The sequence below is a fragment of the Eptesicus fuscus genome, chromosome 9 (genome assembly GCF_027574615.1).
Source record: "Eptesicus fuscus isolate TK198812 chromosome 9, DD_ASM_mEF_20220401, whole genome shotgun sequence".
Lineage (NCBI taxonomy): Eukaryota > Metazoa > Chordata > Mammalia > Chiroptera > Vespertilionidae > Eptesicus > Eptesicus fuscus.
In genome coordinates this window covers 44,343,907-44,355,266 of record NC_072481.1, presented here as the reverse complement: position 1 = coordinate 44,355,266, position 11,360 = coordinate 44,343,907, and the positions used below count along the sequence as shown (strand labels likewise).

At 55.3% G+C, this 11,360-nt stretch overlaps 1 protein-coding gene across 1 annotated transcript; it reads right to left on the bottom strand.

The window, feature by feature from the left end:
• Window positions 1–3,922: 3,922 nt before the first annotated feature.
• On the bottom strand, window positions 3,923–5,374 carry FOXD3 (forkhead box D3). Its single transcript, XM_054721354.1, has one exon. The coding sequence runs from the start codon at window positions 5,372–5,374 to the stop codon at window positions 3,923–3,925; it is 1,452 nt and encodes a 483-aa protein (XP_054577329.1).
• Between the last annotated feature and the right edge of the window lie 5,986 nt (window positions 5,375–11,360).

Here is an 11,360-nt window from a genome sequence, read left to right as displayed (position 1 = left end):
GCATTGTGTCCAAGGTCACAGTCAGGAAATGCCTAATCCCTGATCCGGACCCCCTGTGCAAGGCCTCTTTGATTTCCCCTGCTTCCTGTCATTCCCTCCCATGAAATAGACACACATAGACCCATGGCACAGCCTGGAAACTCTGAGAATGCCCTTCCAACCTCCTCACCAACCTCCTAACCCCCAGGGAGGAGGAGTCCACTCCCTAGTTTATGCTGCAGTTTGCCACCATCACAGATACAGGTGGGGATGGTCCGGTGGATACCTGGCTCTGGATCTAGCTTTTTTTTTTCCAGATCACATTCTCCTCAGGACAGTTCTTGAAGGAACCCACGTTAAAATGGCCCCACCCCCAAACACACACACATCCACCGTTCATGTTCCCCTTGCTGCCAAAGACTCTTCCTATAAACCACGTAAAATAAATAACCTCAAATATAACTCTTAATTGCTTCCGAGTCAATGTTTCCTCATCACTAAATTTTAGAGCTTCCCAGTCTTTAGGACGAACCCCCTTCGGGACTCTGTCCCTTCCAGGAGACAGGCCAAGGAAAACGGCTTCTTTGATATTTGACCTGGGTGGCCCAGGCCCGGAAGATGAGCAAGGGTGTCAGCGTGCTCCGAGTCTGAGAGGCCTCCGAGGGCTGAGGCTGGACCCTCGGAGACAAATGGGGAAGTTTTCCGTCTGCTCGTCTCCCCCTACAGGCCACGTGCGTCATTGCAGCGAGAGCCCTGTAGAGCCCATGCATGCATTTTGCTTGTTCGCATTTTCTTGGACCTCTGGATCCACTCTCCATTCCCCAAGGGACTGCGTGCGGGGCGGGGGCACTCGGGGACTCCGCCTTGGGATGCTCAAAGGATCTTAGACCTCGGAACTGGATTGACTTTCTAGAAATAAGTGTCGGAGGGAGTGCAAACCAATGTGTAGCCGAAAGCTAAAATCCTCCCCATAAAAATCAACCCGTTACCCCTTTTGTTACAAATAAACCTCACTAAGTGGAATAAGAAGCGGTGTCAGTAGTGTTGCCTTAAAATCTCAATTTAAGAGGGAACTTGAGTGCCTTTCGTCGCTGGAGCGCAGGTTCGGTCACATCAAATATGAGTTTCAAGCCCTCCCCCGCCCAATGCCAGCGTTCATTATATATATATATATATATATATATATATATATATATATATATATATATATATATATATATATATATATATGCATTTTCCCTTCCGTTCTAAACCTTTGTGGTTTAACCAGCTTAAAACAAAAAGAGCTTTTCAGAGGGGTCTCCCAGACATCTGCCACTGCCGGTTTGGGGTTTGGATCTGAGTCTCCTACCCTCCAAGAACTAAAGGAAGGGGACCATCTTTAAGCTAGTTCAAGGTTAAGAGGCTGGAAGTTGTCAGCGGTTCTCTCCTTTACACCCCACCGCCAAGGCATCGCTGGAAAAAGCCTTTCGGATCTTAAGCGGCGGCTTGTGGCTGAGTGTCAAGCTGCGGGCGCAGGCTCGGCCGGTATTGCTGCTATGCGCGGAAATATGAGCGAGTAATTTTATAAGTAACAAAGGATCAGGGATGGAATGAGGCCCCTGTTATCCAATGTCATTTAGAAGCCTTGGATCAGCAGCTTCTTGAGGCTAAAAGTGAATGCAAGAAGCCCTGCCTTTCCCTTTTCCCAGGAGTGTCAGCTATATTTAGAAATAACCTCTGTGTGTTTGCACAAATCATGTACCATTTGCTGTTTGTGTAAAAACCGATTAGCCAGACACAACTGTGAAACAACTTGTTACTTTTATAGCTGCAACACACAAACAGATTTAGATCCGTTTAGTTTTCCTTGTAAAAGGAGATTAGAAGGGACCCGCCCGGAGACCGTGTGCTCCATAATCTCTCCTCCTCGAAGGTTGCCGTGGCTCCGCGGCGGTTATCAGGCTCTGGTTTGCCAAGTTGAACTATCTCACTCCCGGCAGGCTGTTTTATTTTGGGACCCCGATCCAGAAGGAATGTTTACTGAGACACAATAATGTTTACCATTGACCAGGAAAACAGACTCGGTATTGGTGAGGGTCTTTCAAAGCGACTCCGTCCACGCCGTCTGCAGAGAAATAAGGCTCGGATCTGAAGCCCCGAGGCATCTCTGCGACCAGGAGGCCAGGTGGGCGCCAGCGGCAGGGATCGTGGTCGAGTTTTGCAAACAGGAGGAACCTAGGGCTGAGCTGACAATACTGCTACCCGCTCCAGCTTTGAAAAGAGATTTCGCATAAGTAATTGTAACACCTAAATTAATTACAAAATAATTAGAATTGATGCCGTTCGAGGATATGGTAGTGGTGGTGGGAACCGGCCTCCCGAGTCTAGATGTTTCATTTGTACCTTAATACTTTTAAGGTTGCAACAGCAGAAATGCACATTAAAATAATCTAGGGGGGGAAAAATCTAGGAGGACATCTTCACATTCCTGCCCTATGATCTCGAATTTCACACTAACTATACGTATTTTTTTAAGAAAAAAAAAAAGGGGGGGAGGGGGTGATGTGCACCTGTTTTAAAAAGGATATTAAGGCCACACTGTTCCTTGGCCTTCAGAAAAACTGCGGGTTGGAGGGAGGGGAGGCATCCAAAGAAACGGTTCAGAAATTGAAATTATGTTGTGGATTGCCATAGAAAAGAGGTATCTTATTTGAAAACATTTAAGAATAAAATTATGTATTATCTCTCAGGTTAATATAATACAATTCCACTGCAAAATTCAAAATTCGGCAACATACCCTTAAACAATCAACTGGGTTTATTTACCACTTCCACTTGAGCAATGAAAATAAGTAATTTCAGAAACTAAAGATTTAAATGCTAAACTGAGGGCTATGTCTGGGATTTAAATCCATTTGAAAGGATAATATTAATGACCAAGATTTGCATTTGAAAAATTTTCATTGTGCAAAATATGTTGGTATTTTTTTAATTAAAAGATTTAATTGTTGAGACTAAGGTTTGTTTTTCTTTCTTTCTTTCTTTCTTTCTTTCTTTCAAGTAGCAGGTTCTTTTATCTATGGACATTTCTGGCCATTTAGATTTAATGGATTGCTTTGAACAAGATCATTTCCCACATCCGGGTTTTATGTAAAAACTAAAAGAAAATATTACTACTATTTAAATTAGCATATTATTTCCCTTGTCCAACTAAACTTATCTTACAACCAATTATGAATTAGCAAACTCCTCGAATTTCTGGTAAGGATGAAATACAAATATTTTTAAGTCTTGTCATTTACCTCAGATACCTAAATGAAACACTAGGCTGAGCGTTTTAAAAATTTATTTACAAAGTTGTGTACAACACGATGGAATAACATTTAGAATACCATATATATTCATTCATATATAAACAGACTTTTGTAATAGAATGACACTTCTTGCCTTTTGAAAATTCTTTTACATTTAAAATCTCCCAATGTCTCTATACATTTTTCTCACATAAAACTGTGGAGAGTGAACCTTCAAAAAAAATGAAAGTTCAGAGCTCTAAATCTACTGAATTTGTTTTTTTTTTCTTAAAAAAATAAAAACCCCAAAAGGAAAGTCAATAATTTTTATACAAATATGTACAAAGAACTTCCCTCCCTTCCCCACGGTACTGAGAGCAGATGCCGTCAGGGTACATTTTTTGGAAAATTAAGTTTTCGGTTTTACCTGTACGGAAAGCTATTCCCGGCGGGCGCGCGCAGAGAGTTTGGTCCGCCAGCCTAGGTGTGCATAAGAGGGTGGAGGCTGCGGAGGTCGGTGCTGAGGGGTCGGGGGCAGGAAACGGAGGAAAGGCAGAGTCTGGGATTGGGCAGGGGGGCCGGGACCGGGGCGGGGCGCCCAGCCTGGAAGTGCAGCCGCGGCCCGGGCCCACCACCGCGGGGCCCCGCGTCCCGGCAACCTCGCGTCCCTATTGCGCCGGCCACTTGGCTTGGGCAGCGGCGGCGGCGGCGGCGGCGGCCGAGGCTGCGGGCTGCAGGAATTGTCCAGAGAGCGGCACGCTCAGGATGGGCGCGATGGTGGCCGTCGTCCGGCTCAGCGATAGGGGCTGGTGCGTGGCCATGAGCGCTGCAGATTGCACCGTTCCAGGCGGCCGCAGGAAGGACTGAGCGGCGCCCCCGCCACCACCGCCTCCAGTGCCCCCAGTTACCCCGGCACCCCCAGCGCCCGTCGCCGAGCCCCCGGGCGCCGCGGGGCCTCCGCCGATGATGTTCTCGATGCTGAACGACGGCCGTGCGCTCGGCTCGGACTTGATGAGCGATGCGGTGGTGCCCGCGGCGCCAGCCGTGCCTGCGGCGGCCGCGGCAGCGCCCAGGCTGTTGAGCTGCAGCTGCAGGCTGGGGCCAAGCTGAGAGCCGAAGGCGGCCGCCTTGCGGCCCAGCTCGCCCGAGGGCAGTAGCGGCACGGCGGGTGGCAGCACGGGCGCCACCGGCGGCAGCGCGTAGGGGTACTGGAGCGCCGCGGCTGCGGCTGCGGCCGCCGCAGCAGCCGGGTGCGAGTAGGCGCCCGCCGCGGCGGCCGGGTGCAGGCCGTAGGGGCGGCCGTACGGCCCCGCGGCGCCCGCCGCCGCCGCCAGGCTGTAGGCGCCAAAGCTCTGCATCATGAGAGCGGTCTGCTCGCGCAGGTGCTCCTGCTGGTGGCGCTTGAAGCGTTTCCGGCGCCGCAGGAAGCTGCCGTTGTCGAACATGTCCTCGGACTGCGGGTCCAGGGTCCAGTAGTTGCCCTTGCCGGGGTTGCCCGGCTCGCGGGGGATCTTGACGAAGCAGTCGTTGAGCGAGAGGTTGTGGCGGATGCTGTTCTGCCAGGCGGGGAACTTCTCCCGGTAGTAGGGGAAGCGGTTGCTGATGAACTCGCAGATGCCGCTCAGGGTCAGCTTCTTCTGCGGGCTCTGCAGGATGGCCATGGTGATGAGCGCGATGTAGGAGTAGGGCGGCTTCACCAGGCTGTTCTTGGGCTTGCTCGGGGTCAGCCCGCCCGCCGCTGCGCCGCCTGAGCCGGGCCCGCCGCCGCTCCCGCCGCCCTCCTCGCTGCCAATGCCGCCCTTGCAGCCGTCGGCCTCGGACGCGCCCGCCTCGCCCCCGGCCCCGGCCCCGGCCCCGGCCCCGGCCGCCTCCTTGGGCAATGCCAGGGGCTGCTGGTGCGGCGGCTGAGGCTGCCCGTGGTGGGGTGCCGCCGGCGTCACCTCGTCCGCCTCGTCCAGGCGCAGCTCCGGCGGCCCCGCGGGGCTGTCGCAGCCGGCGTCGCTGTCCTTCTCTTCCAGCCCGTCGTCGCCCTCGCCCACCACATCTATGTCCACGTCCTCGGCCGTCAGCACCGTCTGGCCGGACATGTCGCTGGCGCTGCCGCCGCCGGAGAGGGTCATCCCTCCTCGGGGTTGGTGGCGGCTGCGGGAAAGAAGCGGCGGGCGATGGGGGCCGTCAGGAGCTGCTGCCGAGCTCAAGGGAAAGGGATCTGGGCGCCCCCCCCCCGAAAGATGGGGGTCCTGGGAGAGAGAAGAAGGGAGCGTTTGTGGCTCGGGGCCCTCCCGGCTCGGCTCACACTCGGCGGCCCGGCATCGCGCGGCGAAGGCGCTGCCGTCCGGCCCCGGTGGCCGCACTCTGCAAACTCCCGCTGTCCCCGGCGCTCGGTACTGGGCGCCCCGGCCCCGGCGGCTTTTCCACGCCGCGCCCCCTCACTTCGCCAGCCTTCTTCGGCCTCGGGGCCGGGGGTGGGGTGCAGGAGCTGTGCAGGCGGGCGCGGGACGTCGGGCGCCGAGCAGCTCGGGAGGGCGCAGACAGGGGGCAACGAGGGGAGAGGGGGGGGGTGCAGGGACACCGAAGCCCCCGTAGTCGAAAGTCCCGTTTTAAGGACTGGCCTGATAGATTACTTTCTACTTAAAGATCCAGCGGGAGGCGGGGCCACGTGAGCACGCGTGACGTCAGGGCCACGGCGGAGCCGGCCAAACTCAAGTTGGTTCAGGGAATTGTCAACAAAGGGACGAGGGACGCGCAACTCCCCGCCGCACGTTTGCGCCGGCATCCCGCGGGCCCCGAGGGCGCCCTGGCCTGCCCCGAGACCTCAGCCTAGGCTGCAGCCCGACGCGGGGGTCGAGGGAGCCTGTGGGTGTGAGTGAGGGAGCGTGGGTGTGAGCGAGTGAGGGCGTGGGCCTGGGAGCGTCGGGGGGGACCTGGTGGCTCTTTCTGCCCTGCCCTCCCCGCCCCTGCTCCCTGACCCCTCCCCCCTCCCCTCCTTATGCCAGCACTCCCTGGCAGGGACTGGGAAGCATAGAACAAGATTCCCATCCCTCCCTTTTAAAAGAAAAAAAAAAACTTAGTCGTCTGTTTTGTTTTTATTCTTTTTAGCTTTAACGAGTAAGGGCTGCTGCACACTCGGCTCCGTTTTGCAAATTAGGCTTCAGACCCCTCCTCCTGTCTCAGGGCTTCGTCAGTGGAAACATCTACCGAGGGGAAGCGCGCTTTTTCCCCCTCCCCAAACCCTGACCCCCCCGGCTTGGCTTTCCCGCCTCGTTGTTGGCCTGTTTATATATATATATGTATTTTTTTTTCCCGCGTCCACAGCATCAGCTGGGGTTCCCGAAGGTCAGAAAATGGCTATTGATTAATCTATTAGAATAGTTGCCGAGTGAAATAAAAACGACGTAAAATAACAGGGAACCTATAAATAAAGAAGCCATAACTAGCTGCTCCGAGTTGTTAAACAACTTAGCAAGTGGGGGGGAAAAAAAATCGGAAATGAAGTGCTGGGGAAGGAGCCGGGACTGGCAGCGGCCTGGGTAAGTTGAGTGGGACTGGGAAGAGACTTTGGGCCTTTCGATGAGATGCGGCGTCCGGGCTGGGCCGGCACTAGACGGCCCAGGAGCCGGTGGTGAGACTTCCCCGGCGGCTGGGCCCAGCCTCCTGGGAGCCGGGGTGGCCTGGGGCTTGACGGCGGGCTAGGCTCCCAGCTGCTGCTCACTAACGCGGATTCTTTCCTCTTCAGACTTAGAGAAACCTCCCAAGATTTAACTTCCTCGGAAAGCAGCAGCAGGACAGGTGGAGGATGCGGACCGCGCCCGCCGAGTTTCCCTGGCAAGGGAAGTCAGTGACGGTAGGAAAGCTGGGGCGTCACTTGGGACGCGTGGACCTTGCACTTGCGAATAGAGCTTCTGCCCGGTGAATCCGCGGCGCGCCGTCTCTTCCCTCCTGCATTTCTAGGCCGTCTCCTAGCTTGCCGGGTGTGGCGGGCTCCTGGAAACCGACCCAGTCTGTCCGCTAAGGCCTGAGAGGGGAATGCCGGCCTCACCGGGGGAAAGAGCAAAAGGGGAGGAGGTTCGAGGACACGTCGTTAGTGAAATATTTACAGGAGACACTAGGAAACAGATTAAATTCCTGATGGACAGCGGTATTCTGAGTCCCTCAATCTGTCTCTCTCACCAGCGACCCCCTCTCTTTCCTTGGCCTAGACACCCCCACCCCACCCCAATCGGTCAACTTACTTCATTCTAGGCAGTTTCACACAGATCGACTCCCATCTCCATTAGATAATTTCCTGGGTTTGTTAACACTAACCCATTGGCTCCCCACTTCGCAGGACTTTCCAGGTTGGGGCTGGGGGGAGAGTAGGGGGCCGTTGCTCCATCCAGGTTTTTCTGTACCTAAATGGTTCCCCCGGTTGCACCTGACTCTAAAATGCGTCTCTTGCGTTGATTTCCCAGCTGCGCAGCTTTGTGGCCCGCCGGCTTTCGGACCGTTTTCACTGCCATCTGAACAGCCTCCCGCGGCACCGTCCGGAGTGGGAGCTGGCTGCCCACTGCCCGCAGGTGCAGAGGTCGTGGCTGCCACTGTCCGAGTAACCCAAACATCACAACAGGAAGCTCGGAAGGACAAAAAAAAAAAAAAAAGGAAACCGAAATTTACAAATTCAGAAATTCCTTTTCCTCGGCGTCGGTCTCCAGCCCCAGCGGTTGGCTCGGGCCGCGCAGCGCAAGCCACCGTCCGCCTAGGAGGCTGGGCCGCGTGAACCCGTGCACGTGTGTGTGCGCGCACGGGGAGGGTGGCGGCTTCCAGGGGCCGCCCTCCGCCGTCTTCTGGAAGTAGCGACTCCATGAGCCTAATTTGGATTCCGCTGTCCCGCCCGGGCTGGCTCTCAGGATTCCCTGGGCGATGCTGGTCGCTGCCTCTCACCTCCCCGGCCAAGACCTAGCCTGAACCGTCCCTTCCCCGGTGCCTCTTTGTAACCTCCCTGGGGGACGGTGGGGGATGAACAACTCCCAGCCGCCAGTTCCATTTGTTGCGCTTTTTTCCTTCGACACAATAAAAGTCAAATTAATTGATTCATACCATTAATTACGGTGCGTAGCGTGAAAAGCAACGCTTCCCCTCGGTTAGAGATCTATTGTGCTAATCTCTTGTTCAATCAGTGTTACCATCTGATGCTGGGTCTGGCCCTTACAGAAACTTTTCGACTCGATTAGCTAAACGATGAGACGTGCAGGACCTACTGGCTGCAGCCCCTACGTCTGGCGCCTGCACCGGCCCATCCGCTTAATATCGATTTCTTTCCCGCTACCACTCTCGGCTGGGAAACCGGCTGTGGCTTCCCTCCTCCCGGGAGGACAGTAGCGCCAGCCCGCAGCCTCCGGGGAGGGAAGGAGGCGAAGGAGCAGCTCAGGTGGGAAGAAGGAGGTTCCCGCCGCCACAGGACTCCGCCTGGGCGGAAGGGCCTGGGCGGGAGCCTGACATGGAGCGGGGTCCTGCCCCAGGCCGACTTGATTGCAGGCTAAGTAAATCCTGTCGGCTAAATAATTGCATTTTGCAGCTAAATGCCCACAAGTCGTCAGTTACCGCCAAACTTAGGGTAAAGTGAGATGAAAGAAGCGAGACAGGTACGGAGAGGAAGTGACATAATATCGGGAGAAGAAAAATGAGATAGAGGGAATGGAAATATTGGGGAGGGGGTGAAATGTCGATAAATATTTTCTGAGTTGTAGAGGGTTACTGGGGGAGATAGAAAGAGGAGTGCACACACACATACTATGAGAGGGACTACTTGGGCCACAAGCAAACTTCCCAGGAGGGATTGAAAGGAGATGGAGGCGAGCTGTCTCACCTGTTCCAATGTTTGCAACGGTCCAGCCAAAGGAGGATGGAATGAGGTTTCTCTTGGGGCGGGCAGAGTCCCGTAGCATCCCGCTGGGTGGTGGCCACCCGGACGGGGGGCCGTCGGGGACGGGGTTGGCGATGGTGGTGGAGGGGGCCAGGGTTCTAGCAACAGGAAACTCGAGACGTGAAGTCCGGATCGATTGGAAGGAAATTGAGACACCTCGGGGGAGGGGAGATTTTGTGTGCGTTCTCCGGGGTGAAATGGAGAGGGGAGAAGTGGAACAATTTATGACGCCGAAGGGGAAATTAATTATAACTCGGTTTGGATTCGTGAGGGGTCAACACAAAGGAGGGGCACGGCCAGAGTGCTGGAGGCGGGAATGGCCCACCTCACCCTCGCCAGGCGGGAGGAAACTCAGGTGTCCCCTTCCTCCTCCTCTAAGGCAGAGACTGTGCCAATGGCTTGAATAAATCGTTGGGACGCAAGTGGGATAGAGTCATGCCCTCACACGGATGCGCTTTTCTTAGAATCCGGGAGATGGGACCCGGTTCTGCGCAGTGAGGGGCGCGCCCGGCCACCGAGGGTAGCCACCCTCCATAGCAGAGAAAACAAAACGTGGGTGGAGCCCATTTGGAATGTACCCCGCTTCCTGCCCCCCAAGAACCGAAGAAGTCGGCTCCTTCTTGACCATCTCCATAGGTTTGTTACGCTACGATCAGCCTCTGCCTGGGTGGCCGCCACCGAGGGAGGTGGGAAAGGCTGAGTTGATAGCCAGGTCCCCAACCCACCCAGATTATTTCTATTTTCAAATCAGTGGGATTTTCAGCTCATTTCCCACCACCTTTCTATATACCTCTCCAGATCGCTTCAGGGTGGGGGGAAAAAAGGCTAATTTAATGTTCTTGTTTAGATTTGCATCTCAAAACTTCATTTATTTTCAAGGTGTCTGCCACTCAGGGCCCCTGCCAAGAAGTTCCTGTAAATGGCAAGAGACCAAAGGGAAAGGAGGAGAGAGAGAAGGAGAGAGAGGATGGTTTTGAATTTATTTATATTGGAAATGTATAAACATCCATTCTGTAAAAGGCAACACGTTTAATTAACGATGAGAGAGCAGTTAGGGGCAGAAAGCTAGTAAAATTGTGTGATAAATTTATGGTATTGTTAGCGTGCTTTTAATTATGGCTATTATGTTAATTATTTCACATTAGCATGGAGTTATCAGCAGCATGTCAGATTTAATCAAAACGAGCCTTTCTCTAGAAAATTGTTCTTTTCATCCACGAGGAGAAAGGTCTCAGGCAAGATTGGGGGCTTAAAAATGACTTGGCATTGAAAGCTCGCATCTTTCCGACACGGTTTGGTGCGAGGCGGCCCGGCCCGGCTGTCCGCTGGGTCCCTCCAGGCTACGGGCTGCTCGCGGAGGAGCCGAGGGTTGGGTTTTTAGGAATTCACCATTTTCACCCCCTTCCGAGCCGACACTTCATCATATGGGATCACTCTGTCAAACAATATGATGCTGCTCATTTTTATCTGTCCCGCATCACAAAACCCCCTTTCCGCCCGAGGAGGAGCAACAAAAGCCTCCAAGTGGCTCGCGGGCCGCTGTCCTCCACGGCCTCTCCCGCGCGCCAGGGGGGCAAGAAGGGACGAGGGAAGCGGGCGGAGGGCGCGCGCCCCCCCCACCCCCACCGCCCGAGGGAACGCGGCCGGCAGGGCCCGCGCGCCCGGGTCCCGGGTCCTCGGGTGTGGCCCGGGCGGGACACGCCTCTCCCAGGCCCGCGCCCATCCTCGGCTTCTCCCTGGGCGCAGTGCGAAAGCGCCTTTCCCTCACCGCTAGTGACTCGCCCACCCAGGCCACATCGATTGCTTAATCTCTGCCGATCGATTTATTGGGAGCAAACAAATAGCCCATTTTGGAAACGTTTCAATTGTTGGCTTGATGGTTGGGACGCTGCCGCGGGAGGGCGCGCAGGGCCGAGGGGAGCGCGCGGGAAGGGGCTTGTGGGAAAGTGGGGAGCGCAGAGGCCGAGCGCCACTCGCCGCGGGAACCTCGTGGGTGCGCGCGTGGGGCCGCGGGCCACGGGCCCCCCAGCACTCCGATCTCGGGCGACGCCGGGGCCTCCCTGAAGGTTGGGCTCCCTCTGGCGGCGGGGTGGGCAGGAGCTCTGCGTCCAGCCCTTACACCTTGTCACGTCCAGGCAAGTTCGCCGGGGGTTTCTGATTCCTTTGTAAAGTCCCCCCTCGGCCACCGAGCGACCCTGAGTCCC

Bases quoted from the DNA above. Each gene is read 5' to 3' on its own strand.
- FOXD3 (XM_054721354.1), bottom strand. From the start codon at position 5,374: ATGACCCTCTCCGGCGGCGGCAGCGCCAGCGACATGTCCGGCCAGACG.